This window comes from Cryptotermes secundus, unplaced genomic scaffold (assembly GCF_002891405.2).
Source record: "Cryptotermes secundus unplaced genomic scaffold, Csec_1.0 scaffold929, whole genome shotgun sequence".
Lineage (NCBI taxonomy): Eukaryota > Metazoa > Arthropoda > Insecta > Blattodea > Kalotermitidae > Cryptotermes > Cryptotermes secundus.
In genome coordinates this window covers 804,579-823,398 of record NW_019725015.1, presented here as the reverse complement: position 1 = coordinate 823,398, position 18,820 = coordinate 804,579, and the positions used below count along the sequence as shown (strand labels likewise).

The 18,820-nt window shown below is 45.1% G+C and overlaps 1 protein-coding gene across 12 annotated transcripts in view; it reads right to left on the bottom strand.

The window, feature by feature from the left end:
- Positions 1 to 18,820, bottom strand: part of LOC111863250 (multiple PDZ domain protein) — a 150,410-nt gene that overhangs the window by 21,216 nt on the left and 110,374 nt on the right. For all 12 annotated transcript variants that reach the window (XR_002842565.2, XM_023849394.2, XM_023849391.2 and 9 more), the window contains 3 exons: positions 11,659 to 11,753; positions 3,805 to 3,874; positions 1,118 to 1,174 (listed from right to left, as the gene is read on the bottom strand). Coding sequence is in view for 11 of the 12 variants with exons in the window: in XM_023849394.2 (XP_023705162.1) it covers positions 1,118 to 1,174; positions 3,805 to 3,874; positions 11,659 to 11,753 (222 nt within the window). In the remaining variant the exon portion in view is untranslated. The remainder of the gene's footprint in view (positions 1 to 1,117; positions 1,175 to 3,804; positions 3,875 to 11,658; positions 11,754 to 18,820) is intronic.

Genomic DNA, 18,820 nt, shown 5'->3' with positions numbered 1-18,820 from the left:
ATCCTCAAGGACATATGTACCAAATTTCATAACTGTGCAGCTTGTGACTGCATACAAATATGCATCTAAACTTGATAAAATTAACACTGCAAAGCCAGGACTTAACAAACTCGTCTTGAATGAAATGCAATTCAACTAAGATTCTTATACAGAAAGGGCCCCCTTTTCATTTTAAAGATGAACAAGAAGGGTCAGGTTGTGAAAGAAAAGACATAAGGAATGACAAAAACATGTGATCAAAATTTTGTTCTCCTGAATCGTTTTTTGAATATTTCTCCATAATTCACTCTCTAGATTAAAACAAACTGGTGCACGTGAGTCTGGATGTACCACCAACATAAACAATAAACCTGCATGAGACTAGTTAGCTTGAGCAGTAACACTTCTGACTGGTATCTGGGAGATGCCTGGTTTGAATCTCAGCTGGAACACTGGTTACCCTGATTGAGGTTCTTTGTGGTTTTCCTCAACATCTCCCTTCCACGTAGTTTCCAATTCATTTATCATTTTCCTTTCGATGCTACAATAAAGTCGGATCTGCTGGCAGCTTTATTAAATAAACCAAATAAATAAAATCCAAATTTCATGCACAACAAGAAAATTTCACATTTAGTGCTTGTTTGTTGGTTTCCTCTGCTCCAAACACACTATTCATAATTAACACATCCTTGATCATGTAACACACACAACACCTGCAGAAAATATAGCATCATTACATGAACCATGAAGCAAAGACCTTCCCCCACCCCCTTATATCTGGCTGAGTAATCTGTGGTAATATTCAACACCATACCTAAACCTGCCAATTCACTCTCACAACGCATTACTTTAAAATAAACTGGAACATTATCCTTCACTGTCCTTCTTGACTTTCCAAATGGCCACTTTTATAGAAGTTTTCTCACAAAAATTATCTATTATCTTTTGTAGGCTTATATCTTGTTTCCTTCTAGTTAGCTGCTTGTAATGTCCCAATGTAACATTTGCTCTGTGCTGTTAACGCCCCAGCAGGCAACTGGCCCGCAACTTCATCGGGCAGGCCACATATCAAAACCTTATCTTGCACACTTCCGCTCCAACAATACAATATCCTGTGCTTAGCACGGAAGTATCTTACCTTCTTGATAGTGATGGTGCGAAGCCCTTTGAAGCTGCTGTACCGCTCCTCGGGCGTCTGAAACAACAGTCACACTCACCATCAAGCCCATCCGGTCTTCCAAACACTTTGGCATGCAGATATTATCACCATTTACAATTATTCTGGCCTGACTTCCATTATTTACCTTTTCATATTTTCTTTCAACTTACATTGTTTTCTTGGATTAAGAGACCGACCTTTCACAAGCAGCAGTAAGTTACACTTCTAGAACCTCCTGATGTGACTAAACATTTAGTAAAATTGATGCCAACTATGAAACTGACATCCACATGAACGACTCATATGATTTCATTTCCGTTATTCCATTTCACAGGATTTTCAAATCCTGAAAGTTTGCTAAATTGTGACACACACGTGGAACTACATAGACACTGTAACAGTATGAAAGGAGTTTCCTCTAGACAATATCACCATGCCACTTTACCTGCAGGAAAGGATCCCATAATATCCTTTAGAGAGGAGGCTAGTGGGTCCCAACCTGTGTTTCCTAGGAACTGAATGTAATTACCAGCCATCTCATATGGGCAATGAGACAGACTTACAAAACGAAAATTCATGTATGACTTAAAATTCTGATGGCAACTAAACATCAAGAGGTTTTCCTGTGTGATAAGCCTTCTCAATTTGGAGCAGAACTCAAAATGTTTAAGAGATGGCTGACTGCCATACAACAAGCTTCCCCCCAACAAAAACATTCAGGACAGTCACACATCAAACCAAAGATAAACAAACAAACCACCAAAACTAAGTAACATCATATATACAGGGACTGACTATACACATGTACCTTAAAATATAACTAATATAATCCATCACACATTACAGATACTGCAAATATGTGCATAGCAATAGCTTGTTAAGCAACATAACCTAGACTTAGTCTGAGGCAATTATGCAAGAAATGGGGAGCCAAGTCCTTCATCACAATAACGTGTGCACCTGATAATGGTGATGTAATGACAATAAAGAGAAGATGACGGAGAATATTAACTGACGATGCATATCGACAGCAAAAAAGTGGAATGCAAATTCAGGTTTAGAACTTCGGTGTATTCATTATTGGGCAATGTGATGTTATTCCCTGATGACAGAGGCTGAGAAGGTCTTTGACACACTGGATGTATGTGCTGAACTGATGCAGGTGGTCACATGAGCAGATTCTATCATGAGAATTCAAGTCCCTAAAGCTAAGCTTCTAAGACAAAGTGATGGACCATGGTTAATGGAGACACAAAGAAAGGAAGATGTAAGAAGTAGAGGGGACCTTGGTGGCCTCCGCAGTCTAGGGGTAACGTTCCCACCTCATGACTCAAGGTATGCGGGTTCAAACCCAGCAGAGGTCGTGGAATTTTTAAGGGCGGAAAAATTCAGGGAACAAGTCCTCCGGGAGGGACTTTAAGCCGTGGGTCTCGTGTCGTAGCTTTACAGCACGTAAAAGAACCTCATGCCTCAAGGAGGCCTCTGAGCCAAATTATAAGGACATTTCCCACCCAACAATAGTCTCTAATGCCTCTGGTAGATGGGGGAAGCATCTAGATACCGCTGAGCCAGTAGAGGCCGAACTCGCTGGCTGAGTCGGGACTGATGGCACACACCAGTATCGGTAGGGTATAGAGACTGGTAGAATATCACAGGGGGACGTACAACAGACCACTGGTCATGGTGCATGGGGAAATCCACCCCCTCCAATAATAATAATAATAATAATAATAATAATACAGGGGACCTTTTAAGTTAAATCTGAGACCGCAGAAAAGCACCAAAACAGAACAAATAAGGTGACAAAGAAGAAAGCAAGACAAAAGATTTGAACCACATATTAGAGTACTTGCCTAAAAGGGAATGAGATTGGCAATGTGTGCTGCTGGCAATCACCAGTACCAGCATTTTATGGATTTTATTGAAAGCAACAGTGTGTTCCACATGTAACTATATTGAAGTGACAGTTCAACAATTTCAGCAAGAGTGACTACACCTGAGGATGGCTGTGTGAGGCAAAAACATGTAGAAGAGTGTACATAGTATAGAAGGCAAGAATAAAATCGTTGCATTTGGATGGTGAAACCCTTACCCACTAGAGATTTAGACAGATCTCTCAACATATGAATGAACCAACCATAATTCCTTTCTAACTTAACTCCTCAAAGGACCTAAATTTTAGCACATACTACCACCATGAGCGCCACCACCTATACTGACTTTTCGGAGCACATCTGAAGAGCTGGTAATGACCTGTTTCAGTATACGTTTATTGACTTAATGAGATGTGAGGTGAATGTTGAGACGGGAAAGGGATGTTGTGGGGGCAGTTACCTATGCTTCAGAGGAACACACTGTCCCCATAATCAGGGTAGGAGTGAAGATCCTGGGAACGTGTTCCTCTGAAGCACAGGTACCCATCCACTAATCCTGGTGGTGTCACACCCCAGAAGCCTGTAATCTTCTAACAGATTACACGCAGTCTGCATTTCACATGGTTCTCTATGACTTTACAGTGAAATTCTGTGATATTAATCCACAACAGGTGACTGCCTTGTTCCAAATCCTAATCTAGACATTATTCATGATCAGGTTCCCAGCTCAGAACTGCATAACCTCAGCGGAAAAACCAAGAATAAATCACTCATCAGAACATGGGTTCGTACCTCATCATCTAGTGTAACTGGAAACTGGGTGATGGGCTTCACAGCTAAGTCCTCTAGAGCAGCATCCCGCCTGAAACAGTTAAATGATACATACATACACACACAGAACTGATCTTGCCATAACACCACACCTCAGAATGTGACACAATCCTGAGCCAGTTCCACCCACATCCTCTCATCATAACCTATCTCCATTCACTGATGTTTCAGGCAAATGTATTGTTTTCATCTTCAGAACTGAAGAATAAACCAAGGACGTAACTGACAGCACATATCTGCTAGCCACCTGCTTGGTTTACTCTTCAACCCTGAAGATGAAGGCAGATCTGAAAAATCGGAGAATTTCTGCCAGACTACACGGTCTCACATTCCAGAAACTAGTATTCTTTGTAGTCACCTTCTTTAAAGTTTTAACTACTGCGTCTATACTGTGATATTGACATGGGAAACAACCATATCCTGGACGAAGCATGGGTATTTGCACTGACATTTGCGTTTTGGTATCATAAAGCTGGGGAAATTGCCATGACAAGGCATACAGACATACAGTCAGGGTGAGCAAGCAATACAGGCAACAGGTAACACAAGCAACTTAATGTCCTGCTGCCCGCTTCTTGCTTTAATGACGCCTTATCAGGTGTACAAGTTACATAACAATGGACTACAGGATAATCGTGAACGATGAACAGCGAAAGGATACAAGTGGAGGTTGTCGTGGCCTATATAATTTATTTTCGCGTGTTCATTGGAGGCACTGAGGAAAACCACAAAAAATCTCAGTCAGAGGTTGTTTGTGTCTGTGCCGAGACTCGAACCCAGGGCCTCCAGAATACGAAGCACGTGCGTTAACCAGACCACGTCCCTTGGCGCGCACTGCTACCAACCCTAAAATCATAACACTCAATACACCTCACCCCTTCTTCCTCCGTTGTTTTCCTCAGACCTAAGAGCCACCCAGTCAACTAGCCACGCGAACAAAGGACAGCCGCCTCGTCACACCTGCCAGATAACCAGCGTAGTTACTGGTTGCGACGCGAGGTGCCAGTACCAGCCGGGGTCACCTCAACACGGCAACGAATCAATAAGACTGGCCTTCGCACAATTTCCATAGCAACTCATCCTTCACATTTTTATATTTACAAGGAAATACTGCGTTCGTAGGAGCTATCCAGTACGCATGATTACGGCCGGCGTGGGGCATGGGCACAGTGGTATCCCCAAAACTCAAATGTTTCGGTAGAACCTGCTGCCTCCTCCTTGAGGGTAGAAGAATAAAGATGAACGTTGGTGATACCGCGGCTTCACATCCCATAAGACTAAATAACCGTATAAATGAACAAATATCCAGAACATTAGGCGTTGGCGTGGTGCGTTTTACGGTTCCCAAGGATTAGACATCGTAGATTTTCATACCATCTAACCCCCAGGCAGTGTAAAATTATTTGCTTGAGAAGACGGAATCCAGGGGCCCATGCCAAGCCGACGGCCTGGTACATCAGTCTTGTGTATGGAAGTTGTCCAGCGCTTAAGCATTGCTCATCGGCCTGATTTCCTACTTCTCCGTTTCTTGGATACGATTTGAATCCTCAATCCCAATCGGATTTTTCTTTTTAATTACACCCGTATTTCTTTTCTTTCTTTCTTTTTTTCGTTTGAGTGTCATTCCTCCTCTAAACTGTTACCTGCTATTGACACTGTAACCGCCTTTAATGTTCCCTGGCTTAGGGTTTCTCTCATTTAAAATCCAGTTTCAATGATCCCGAGTCAATAATTCCAGTGTTAAATGCCCTCCATCTTGAATTTTCCCCAGTTTCGTTTTCAAATCCAGTGGTCTCAAAACCTCACTTCAAATGGGTTCAGTGTAATACTAACAACGACAGGAACCATATCCTGAGTGAAGAACTGGTATTTCTGTTAGTAGCAGACAAAGACCCATTTCTCGGGTCTCATATTTCCGTCTCCTCAGAAGCGTTAGCTATAGTTACACTAGGACGGCCCAACATGTAGCCCGTGGAGATATCTTAAATGAGAAAACGTCTTGTAACCCTTTACAAATCATAATTAACTTACCAACAATTAAACGAATATACGAGAGTGGCCATTACCGAAGTTACCGGCACAAGGCTCGGAAAGCCTGATGCCACACAGTAAGCAATTCTGCGACAGCAATCTCAAAGCAGAAGAGTCGGACGCTAGTCCCGTCAAGCCGGGCGTACCTACAGCGACTAAGTTCCCTTCACGCGGAGGCTGTCTGAAACACTCACTGTATTACAATCTGGCTGTTAATTTGCTTTCCAGCTGTTTATATCCTCGCGTTTATGCGCATTTATTTGTGAATAACAGAGCCATTACGCTCCATTATATTTATGTCTTCACGACACACATTAACATATTCCAAATATACAAGAAGGCGATTCGGACCACCTGGGACACACACGGACAGCTGCGTGACGCTCAACAAGACTCGACCCAAGAACCTGATCCCAATGTTTGGGCTCCTGCAGTGCCGAGTGAACCACCGACAAGAGGGGTGGCAACCCACTAACGGTAAAGCGGGCCTTGCGACATTAATATACTCGTATCGCTACTATATTCCTTTCTACTCTCACGTGTTATCGAACGATACGTAAAGGTCGACGTTTGACGCTCTCTCCCACGAATAACACGCATAAAAAGTCAGTTGTAAGCCGTCTCCTTTATACAGTATACTACACTTCACACCCCCACATCAAATATTATCAATACTCACAGAATAGACACGATATATTGGAACAAAAGACTACTGTCTCACTAATGACTCATGAAACGCGTTAATGCTCTTCAGCTTTATTGCTACAGTAATCAGTAATTAATTAAGTAAGTAACTTCAGAGATTTCGTACCTATAGTCTTGGTTTTTGTCAATTACACTTGGCATAGGCCAAGCATATTCATAAGAGACAAACCCATGTTCTGGTCAGAGTGGAAGTTACATAAGGACTATGACAGCAAGGGTTCAGTTGGCAAAAAAAAAAAAAGAAATCTCTGGTCGTGAGTCTCAAGGGGCTCGTGAATGGCGGTAAACCGCCAGTCTGACTCTAAGTCAGAACTATCTGCTGGCAGTCTTCAGTCAGTGCTCGACAGTGGTAGCGGGTGACAGCCAGAGGTGGCCGTACGCGACCATGAGATGAGATATGAGACAGTCGTCAGCCAGCAAGAACAGGAGCCGCCAAACACGGAAGTCGAGGAATCTACATTGTTGGAAGTCCTCATGTCACAATACATATACATGAGTTGTAGTTCCTGATGACCTGACCCTCAGCTACCGGTACTCAGACACTACAAGGGGAGAAGGGAAAGCTTTTCGAAGAAAATATCGGGAACTGTGTTAGCGTTTTCAGATAAAAGTGCCGGCACCAGGTGCTGATATGGGCCGCGACAGAAACAAAGCCCACAAATATGGGGCGCACGGATATGCTGCAACGAATTATGTGAATAAAGGGAACGAGTACAGAGGGTGACAGTAAGGGAAACAGAAAATATAAGGACATGAAAGCGAAGAGCAAAGAAAATCAGAGAAAAACGAAAGGACAGAAAAGGGGAAAAGAAAGAGAAACACACAAAAAGAAAATGAAAGGAAACAGGAAAAATGGGAGACAAGAAAGAAGCAATGAAAGACAGAAAACAGCCTCTGCAGTTAGCCGTCATTCTGAATGGCACGCACTGGAACCGAAGCCAGGCCCGTTACATATTGATTTTTACAGGACCACACTGCGCAGATTCCTTCCGCCAGTGTCATTATCACATGGGCGACTGCTCTCGCTCGGTATCGAACTCAGGGCCAGTCGGTCGGTAAGCAACCCTATCTCCATGCGACAGTTTATATCGTATCACATTGTTTTCAGAGCAGGAATCTGCGGTTATCCTGGGGATTGACTCAGCATTCTTGTCAGGCTTGCTTACCTTCAGGAATCACTGGCACGACTTTTGAGCACAGCGCCTACTCGGTTAGAGCACCCTCCATTCAGAAGAGCCGAAGAAGTTGCAGCATCGCGAGGGTAACTCGGTCGTTATTCGAGACAGCAACGCGTCATGGCTGGGAAATATGTGACAGATTACTTAACTCATTAGCGGAATGATTTCAGGAGCAACTCGTGACACCTAGCTGCCCTCAAATTTTTCGTCTGTGACGGGGCATTCAGGAACCACGAACAACAAAACAACAACAGCAACAACAATAATAATAATAATAAATGGGGGGTCTACAAATGTTGCCTCGTGTAAATTGCGAACTGGGATACGACGCCGTGCAGTTCTGAAGATAGGCACCAATGATTCGGAGGCACAATCTGACTCCATCTTCAGGCTATATGAGAGTGGGTCTGTCGAACATTTAACAACATCGACATCAAACATTCGGTTTGAATCCTGCTGGTCCGTTGCGGCTCCTAAATCTCAACTCTTCATGGGCCTTACAAGTCTTCCTTTTCCCGTGGTTATCGTCAAGCTTGCTTACGTAGTCGGTGGTCCTCCACTCGTTGTAGACAGATGCGGCAGTTAATTACCAATAATTGCACGGTTTAGGGACCTATATCTGTTCTCCACACTGTGAAGGTTTAGGGCGCCAGCGCCTGTTTACAGTTCACTGCTGATCCAGCCAATCTTCTTTGAAGAAACCGAACACCCCCCCCCACACACACACACACAGGTCTGCATTGTAATGCTGTCTTAAGATGCTCCATAACCCCCGTCTTTCCATGTAGGCTCCCCTATGACAACAAACAACTTTACTACTTGCATCACCCGCCCTCTACACCAGACAGACAGACTCTGGGGCTCACCCAGCCTCCTGTCCAATGGATACCGGGGGAATTTTCCTCAAGCGTAAAGCAGTCGGGTCGTGAAGCTGATTACTCCTCTCCAAAATACGTGGATCTATACATCCACTCCCCGATACGTCTTCATGGTGTACTGCTACATAGATTTCTGTTCGCATGTCCAGCATACATACGTTCTGTGTGTAGTGGACCTTTCCTTTGTATCTTCCACTTTTCGAGTTAATTAAGCAAAAGTGAGCGGACAGGCCGGAACTGATGCGCTATGCGTCCATGTCCGGTTGTTAGTCACCGCCTCCTCGGCCATGTGGGAGTAGTGGGGGCGTCTGATGAGGGTTGCCCTACAGGGCTGAGCGAACTTGGTGAAATGGGGAAAAAAGTCACTCATTTTGTTAATTATTGGCAGTTTCCGTTCCAGCGCCAGGGAACATTGGGCCACTCCCCGGAAGCCGCGGAATGAATGGTGTGAGACCACCGAACACCGTGGTGGCGGTGTTGGGGTGCGGTCGCGAGATGGAAATTTATGACAGTGTTCGCAGTTTCTCCTTCCGTTTTTCTCTGATATTAGTTCTTTTGCCAGATGACCAGAAACTGCTGAAGGGCAAAAGCAATACATGTGTCTACTGCTGTTGCTAGGCAACCGTTCAGTTCACACAGCGACCACCACGCAGCGCCATGGCGACACACAACAGAAAAATGGACAGCGGGAATATACATTCATAATAGTCATAATTAATAAGCACTTCAATTGTTCCAGTAGAGTTTGCGTTGAAAATATCCGGCCGGAAGGACGGGCGCTTTCAGTGCTTACTGCTAACGTGGAACTCCATCGATTCTTACTTCATCATACATAGTACAGATGGAATAAAAAAGTGAAGTGCCAATGCTTAATTAAGTACCGCGCCATGAGGACGTATAGCTCCAAGCATTCATAATTTCGGCACGAGATGGAGGAAAAAAACCAGTACCCACTGAATAGGAGGCTGCGTGGGCCCCAGAGCCGGTCTGAAAGACGCGGAGAGGAGAAAAATCTTGCCCCTACCAGGACTCGAACTCCGACTCCTTGGCTGTCCAGCCCGTAGCCAGTCGATATACCGACTGCACTACGTTTTCGTGTATATCAACCCCAGTACAAAGTTTCATGAAAACCCGCTCATCGGTTCTCCAGTTTCTGTTTTCGGTCACTCTCTCTCTCTTTCTTTCTTTCACTCATACGGTGAAGCTGATACGAGACAAAAATGCACGCAAACGTTGGTCCGTCGGTATCCGAACCCGAGATTCCAGCTTTCCCTCGAACTAGAACCGTGCGACTCTTGTGGTCGCCATAACAACATGTCGGTCGCTGCTTCCTCCGCTTCCTCTGTCCTCCTCTACAAACCAACGCTCCAGATCACGTGACCTTGTACTAACTTTCTGTGACACTGCAATCAGAGCCCAATTAACAGCAAATTTCCTGCGCTACCTTGCAGCGGACGTCATTAGAGCGGCGTCGGATATTGTGACGCTGCCACCGCTACTGTGCATAGCCTCAAGCACACCAAGTCTGACCTTTCATCCGAGGGAATCTGCACTAACTAGCTAGCTAGTTAAGTAATAAACCAACCAACCAACAAACAAACAAAGGAGCTAACTCCATGTAACACAGTTCTTCTTGAGAAGCTAATAGTCGCCAAGCTTGTCAGAAATAATAAAATACCGGAAGATTTATTAAGGTGTTCACAGAAGTCCACAACTTGTTTGTATCTTCAGCCAGACAAATGCTCCTTTTCCAAATTTCTCTAGATTCACTTTAGTATTATCCCCCACATTTTCCCATGTATTCCAATTGGTCTCTTCCCTTCAGGTTTAGTATGCACTTTAATCTCTTCCAAGCATGCTACACGACCCACCCAACAGCAAATATAGAATAGGACATGACTTAGGGGAAGCACTCAAGTATTCGCTGGATTTCAGATTCTCACAGTAGTGATCATATAAAGTTGTGTAATCCAGTGTAAGTCAACGGACGTTTCGGAGGAACATAATTTCCTGAATTGAAGAGTATGCCAAGAAGACAAAAGAGTGAAGAAGGTGGCAAGGAGTCTTTAGTCAAATGCTTGCTTCAAGGCATGGCTGTTGTTTTGAATAAAATTAGCAGCAACCTCTTATTTTATAACACACTGATACAAATGTTTTTCTTCGATCATGAAACCTTTCTTTGCACTATACAGGAAAGAATTCTCTCACGTAGTCTCGAGAAGTTTTAGGGAGTAGGAACGGAATGTTGAATCTGTGAACCTTCCTCCATCATGCGACAAAAGCAGTCTCTTGTACACAAACTGATGCCTTTAAAAGTATGAGTCAGGTCCAAACACACACTTCTATATGTGACTTTAATGTTTGCAGGTCATGATCAGTTCACGTATTATTTTAAGGGTCTAACAAACCTAATCACCACTACTAATTTCAGCTCAAAGTGTAATTTGAACACTGAAAAGGCCCAAGGTTCTCGCAGCAATGACTCTGCCATATTACTATTTTCTGGGATGTGATACTGGCCAGTATAGTATACCATTACCAACGTTCTAGTAACTTCGTTGCTTTGATCTTTCTTTCTTCTCTTTCTTGTCACGAAATTATCTCCAGCCTGATGTTACTTCATTCTCACGTCCTAAAGTTCTCATTACAGCTATACTGGGGCCACAGGGAGAAGTCCCATGGATCAATTCCTTCCTGAAGATGCTATGCTTTCCTCCAGCTGTATAGTCATTCTGTTCATAGGAATGCTTGTAGCGATAGATTTCACTAGCTACAAGATTTTTTGAGGGGTTATTTATGCCAGATTGAGCTGCAGTAGATAAAACAGTAAGACTTGAGCACCAGTCATCCCCCCCACAAGACCTCAATACAGGCATGTGTCACTTTGGGTCAAAATTTTGACGTTTTTATGGAATTTATCATAAAGGTTTCATGTGTTAAGTAACACAGCATAGGACAGTCGGAACATGAGCATTGTGGTGCAAATGACTTGTCTGTCTTGTCTGTAGCTGAGTGGAGCTTACCTTAAGACAATCACTTTGAACATAGGCCCTGGCAATCCCTTGATGATGGCCGAAGCATTGAGGTGGCACCGTCCCTGTAGTACCACACCGTTTACCTGCAACAGTGACACCATTGGTTACCCTAGCACCAAACAGCTAGTCCCCAGGGAGGGAGATATGCCATGGGAGAAGACCATCATATATCACCATTACATTCCTTTAGATGGGAGGCTATATGGCATGCAAACTTCAGAGGGGGGTTTACCCAGATATAAGTGGCTATGACATGAAGCTGTATATCTTCAGGGTGAGGCCCTTCAGTAAGCAACATCTACTTTAAAAACTTTATTATGGCAGATGTAGGCCTCCTTGGGTGGGTGGTGAGGTGCTCCCAAGGCTGCACCTGCACAGAAAACTTGGGACAAACACACATACCCCAAATGCAAATTGAACTTAGGACACCAGTTTAGGTACCAAAGTTTCAGACAAATTACTATGATTACACTGAAGGAGGCAGAGGGTTCCTCTGAAATGTTGATACATATCTACCAGGCTACAAGGCGTCACATCCCAGAACACTGTAATCTTAACTAAATAACTACTCTCCATCATTTCTAAGGGTGGGTGTGTCCCACCGCGGCCACGGGGCATGCAAGCGAAGTGGAAATAACAGCTGCAAACGTTCTTGGCCTCGGTATTAAACGGAGGTTAGTGGTAGCTTCGCGCTCCGAGCAGTCCCCCAGAGTCCCCAGGAAATGCAAAAAGTGAGGACTTGTTGCTAGAAATCAAATCCCGGTCATGCAGTACCTGTCATTTTACCGGATGACGGTGCTTCGGGTTCCGTAACCGGAAATTTTATGACCATCTACCGTCATCACTACTTCACCCAGCACATCTCCTGTGTCTGAGAGTTCTGTAAACATAACCTCGTGCGTTGGCGCCACTAACATGTTCCTATTTATTTCTTTAAAGCCCATTACTCTGTGTTGTTGAAGGAAATGGTCATCTGGATCATCTAGATGAACTACAGCGCCGCATAGCGGAGATAACTGGAACTTATCGAAACGCAGCTAATAAATCCAAAGTACAGTAGACCACAATAGTTCTGTAATTTGCAATCTCGTCACGCCTTAACGATTTTGAAAGCAACTGGAAAATTGCCACTACTCAGGAAGCCGACATTAATTATACATACAATAATGGGTCACTTGGCAACTTGGCCTCCGTCCAAGGAGACAGGTTGTGAGAGACAAGTAGAGCAGATGACTGCTGTGATGCGAAACTGATATGTTACTATAAAGCAACATCTGCTTTAATTTACAAAGAAGAAGAAAAAAACTCTTCATTATGCGCGCAGTGTACCTGTATTTATGCTATCGCATGATTCTCACAATAAACAGCCTTTGTTTATCTCAAGTGGGGGCATTTCTGACCTGTAACACAGAAGTGTCCGGTTTGAATCTCGACTAGGCTACCGACGATCCTGACAAGCATTCGCAGTTTTACTCAGCCACTCCAGGCAACTGTTGGGATAGTACCTTAAATTAGGCCACGACACCAGTCCTCAGTGTCATACCCGACTCATTATTTACTAATCACCGTATCATTCAGCGCGGCAAATTATGAGCTAATTACAGCGTAGTTAAACTACAAATAAATACAAATACATGATATCACAAAAGGCAGAGAAGGGAGAACGCGAGGCCCACTCCAGCAGACACATGCTGCCTAAACAATGAAACGAATTGGATGGTTGGGCTATGTAAGTGCAGAAACAGCAGGATAACTCGGTCCGCATACTGGCGACGTTATGGGCTGAACGACCGATGGTTCAAGTTTCGATTCTCGGCAATGGCAAGAGACACCTTTCTTCTTCACGGCGTCCACACCGGCTCCGGTGTTCATCCAGTGCCTTATCCAATGGGTACCGGGAGCTCTTCCCCCGGGGTTAAGCAGCCGGGGCGTGAACATCACCGTCCACTCACTTCCATCTTCTGCAGAGGGCAAGAATGTGTAGAGCTATACCTCCACTCCCTCATACGTCTTCATGGGGTGGTGTTCAATTAGGTACAGCGAAAACCTTACCACCTTGCATTAAGATGGTCTCAAAGAGACAGGGTGTAAGGATACTGGCTGGATTCGTCTGGCTCAGGACAGGGACTAGTGAACACGGTAATGAACCATCGCATTTCGTAAAGGGCGGGGAATTCTTTCATCAAGTGTCCAACCAACAACTTGCAAAGACGAACTCCACTCCATGGAGCCTAAAACAATACGGCGTGGGGTCAACAATGATGAATCCGTTAAAATGCGGTTTCGGTACTTGGCAGGACGCAGCGAGAAAAACCACGACAGAACTCGAGCTGGCCTGAGTTCTTTAGTCTCGCTTTCCTCCCGCCCGCGATGCCCGATCGATTAGGGTGCCATCTCCGCTTCTGCTGCCCTCTGTTAGGAAACTTGGCTAGCCTGGTTTTACTCTGTCCCTCCATCGCTTAACCATTTAACGCACAGCCGTATACATACCATCCGCTTTAGCATGTTGGCCCACATTACACTGTTTCGTATGATTCTCAAAATAAACGGAGTTTATTTTCCTAAACAGCATTAACCGGTTGGTGTTTACAGTGGAAACTCGGTGACTTTTCAAAAAGTTACGCGGGTCTTCACTGAGTTACGGCGGTGTGATCACATTAATATCAAAATAGGCCTCAATGGAGCACACAAAAAAGCGTCTTCGTTATATAGACAAACTTGTGGATGTTCTTTACGGGAAGAATACTTATTTATTCCGAGAATCACGTTAACGTGTGGGCATACGGGAGAGTTTATAATTTTAAAGCAGCTAGTACATATGGTTAGGACTGCCTCTGTGAACTGCTCTGTGCCGACAGGAAAGGCCTGGAAGCGTGCCACTGTTTCGCTAACGGGATCCCGTTATCACTTCTCCTCCACTTAGCGCGCATCAAGCAGACGTGCATTTACGTGGGAGGGGTGTACAAAACAGCACTGCGTCTAACTATAGCAAGAGACCTGCACAACTTAACTTCCGGTACAACTGCAGAGTCAGAGTTACTTTGCGACTGGCGGTTTACCGTCAATCAGTTTGTCTTGGCGCCAAGCCCCTTGAGGTTCACGACCAGAGATTTTTTTTTGCAACTGAATCCTTGCGGTTACAGGTCCTTATGAAGCATCCTCTCTGAGGAGAGGATGCGTTTGTTTCTTATGAATGGGTTTCGCCTGTGCCAAGTGTACGCATGGCACATATAGCACAGGTCTACGTGGTTATGGGGAATGCCTTTCCTTCCCGAGTACTACTGCACCCCATATGGAAGCAGTATTTGAACGGGTCAAATTCTTTGGTTGCTAAATTTTGTGGTGGTGGTGCCTCAGAAGGATGAAGAGAATCAGTTCAATGTCTACCTACCTACCGACCTACCTATCTATTCCTGTTACTCCTACTTTGAGCATAGGACATCCGTGCAACTCTTCGTTTCACTTCAGTTTCTTAATCTTAGTCAATCGGTAGAACTCCTTGGACGGGGGATCAGCCCGATGCAAGGACGCTACCTACACAGGCCAACACAAACACAGCATAAAGGCAGACAAGCATCCATGCCTTGAGTGGGATTCGAACCCGCGATCCCAACGTTCGAGCAGGTGAAGACATTTCATGCTTAAGACCGCGCGGCCTCCTTGATCGGCCCAGGTCAATGCAATAACACGAAATTCTAAGTGCGCCGGCACACTGGCAGTAGTACAGCATGCAAAGGTAAAAGTTGCTGTAACGGTGTGGCAAAGCTATCCCTGTAACAGACCGTGGAGGTCCACAGGGGTGTGAGAATCGGTTCACAGACGGCGGTAAGGTTGTCAGCCTTACGCGACGGCCCCTTTTACCCCCCCCCCNNCCCCCCGGAAGATTCCTGGTACTCATTTCTGTTAGAGGCTGAGTCGACTCCAGGGCCATAGTGCGGCTGGAAGGATTAGGTAAACTGAAAAAAATCCAACCTCATCAGGATTCGAACCCGCGCCCTTCCGTCCTGTAGCATAGTGCCTCAATAAACTACGCTACCGCGCGCTCCGATCATGAAGCCGTGAAGGGAACCCGTACCAAGGAATACTCGAGACATGTAAAGTGAGTGTAAAGTTGGCCCATGTGGCCCTCGGCCCTCGACGAAGCATACGCTGTTCGCAGCTCCACGTTACTTGAGGTCCATCTGCTCTCGGGACCGTGGAACGCCATACATTACGGAGCCAACCCTACGGAAGGGAAGTTCGGTGTATGTATGTTTGCATTTCCCACCGGAGCATGAATTCGCAAGTACGTTGGAAATATAATTTTGTTTCCTAATGACAACGTAACGGTGTGCGTCACAAACGACGCCGTACCCTTGTTACCATAGCAGACGTAGTACGCAATCTCTGAGATGCGTGTGAGAACGCTGCAAGTAGCGGGTAGTGGTTGCACCTATATTGTGGGAGGGAGGGTGCCGCACTGTAACTTAGCCCCCGGTCATAAACACACACACACACACACACAGTAATCCTTACTGCAAGAAGTGGACGCGACAAAATCACTGCAAACTCCGTTCGCGGTGGCCAGCTCAATAACAACAAATAAATAAAAAACAAGGCCAGTACTTTGAATATGCGCACAACCTCAGCTCGTTAGTCCATTTTGACGGCGGCAAGGTCATATAACAAAAAGAACGAGCGAACATAACCTCGAGGTGTCATTTAATATCTACACTTCGTTTACGCTTGACGTCTGTTTCTTGTCTTGGAGCAGGCAATGCGTCGTACGGAAGCGGGGGTGGGAGGGGGGAATACCAGGAACTTGAACATCGCTCATTAGTCAATTCGTGACTTCCGAGAAATCGCTGACTTTTTTGCAAATACAGTAAAACTTGGTTATAGCAACATCGGTTTCTGCGACACCTTGTCTATTGCGTCAAATATTCAATGGTACGAACTAATTCCTCATAAAGCAACTGTTTTTATACCTTGCTTAGTACGACATGCACAAATGCATCAAGCTCGTATGTAACGTCATTTTCATTCCTGAATCTCTGATTATGGACATTGAACGTAATTTAGAAAGTGTAGGCCTACCTTTAATATACAGTATTAGTGCGGTGTGTATTGTCAGTGAAAAGCGCTGTAATATGTCTTTGATATTACACATTTGGGCAATTCCACGTTAATGTTACGTTAGTCTGTACTTAACTACGTATTTCACTAAAAAAATGCAACATTTTAACTCTGTTTTTGGTAGATTTTTACGTGACTAACATAAGGCTACTGTGGAAGTGCCCATTTCGGTTACAACGACACTCGTTTATAACGACACTATTTTTAGGTCCCTTTGATGACGTTATAACCAAGTTCTACTGTATTATATAAACGTGATAAGTAAACAGAGATGTCCCTGTGCTTAACTAAACACCATGCCACAGACGCGAAGGAAGAGCTGCACGTATGCTCAATACGTGAGTGGTCAGCTTCACGCCCCGGCCAGTTCGCCCCCAGTACCCATTAAAGAGGAGGCCAGATGGACCTCATAGCCGGTCTGGACGCGGTCGAGAACAGATTAATCGTTTGCCCATGCTGGGAATCAAACCTTGATTCCTCAGCAGTCCAGCCCGTAGCCTAGTTACTATACCCACTCAGCAATCCCAGACCTGTGTAACATTCGTATTTCCTGAACTCATTCACACCACGAATCCATGGTAAACTTCATTTCTATAAGCCGTTTAAAGGCCGGTGCATTAACATTAAAAGCTGTACATGCTGCCCACAGAGTGCATCTGTGTTCCGTAGGTTCTCACAATGAACAGCAGCATTAACCGGTTGGTGCTTGTACCGGAGATGCAACGTCTTACGCGAGGATGGAACGGAAATTCGAAATATTTGGATGAATTTCATTCAGACTTCAAGGGGTACTTCAATATTCTCTCTTCCCGAACAGGGCACATCCTCCCGTATAGGTGACCTATAACAACAATTCTCGCCGGTCACGGTAGCCGAGCGGTCTAAGGCATGCACTGTCTTCGCTCGCTCGGAAGCCGAGATCGTGGGTTCGAATCCCACTCAGGGCATGGATGTTTGTGTGCGTTTTTCTGTGTTTGTCTACAGGTAGAAGAGGCCTTGCGACGAGCTGATCACTCGCCCAAGGAGTCCTACCGCATGTGTAAGATCTAGAAAAACCGAAGTGAAACGGAGAGTTTCATGGAGGTAGGCCTAGGCCCAAATTGGGGCTGTAGCGCCACGGAAAAAAAAATAACAACAATTCTCACTCTTTCGCCCATGTTCTTCTGTTTCGACCCTAGTCTCAATGTACCACTGTCTTACTCTGGTACTCTGTGCTATGATTTCGTCCATTCTTTCTACACATTCAAACCATCGAAATATTTTATTTTCTGTACGATGGTTCCTTTCATGCTGTTTCCCCCTGTGCTTCAAAATATGAAGCGACCGATAAGGTTGAACACGTGGACACGGAAAATTCCGTTTCCGGTCGAGTCCGTCCGTAACGATAGCTAGCTCTCCTGGTCGCTAATGTAGGCGGGTGATCCCTGCTGCTTGTGACGTAGTGGGACGACAGCAGCCCGCCCACGCAACACCCGCCAAGTGGCGACAATTTGCAGACCTTCATTCCAGCCCAAACTGTGAACCGCGAGCCCACACGCAGCTGTCTCTTCCCATGACCCGTGGCTGGCCTCTGTACCACAGCGGGCATTCCTTGCGTAACGTCACATACGGGCCTGGTTGTCCGAAGAGCTATGCCACTTGCCGACATCTTCCGCGCACCTTACATACGCTTCCTATATTCCCATCTACTGTGACAAACTGGTGGCTTTATCACCACTCAGAAATGCACGCCATTACGTCATAACTACGAAGTTCTGTCACTCATTATAATGAGTGATAATTGATAATTATCAATGGCCCTACAGCCCTTTGTAGGGCCCTGACCGATTTTTTCGTAAACCTATATACACTGTCGGTTGGACTTTTTATACGGGGGATCAGCCAGTCGCAATGCCTCTACTTACACACAGGGCAACACAAACACAGACATCCATGCCTCGAGTGTGATTCGAACCCACGACCACAGTGTTCGAGGGGACAAAGACAGTTCATGCCTCAGACCACGCGGCCATCGTGATCGGCATAATGAAGAAGT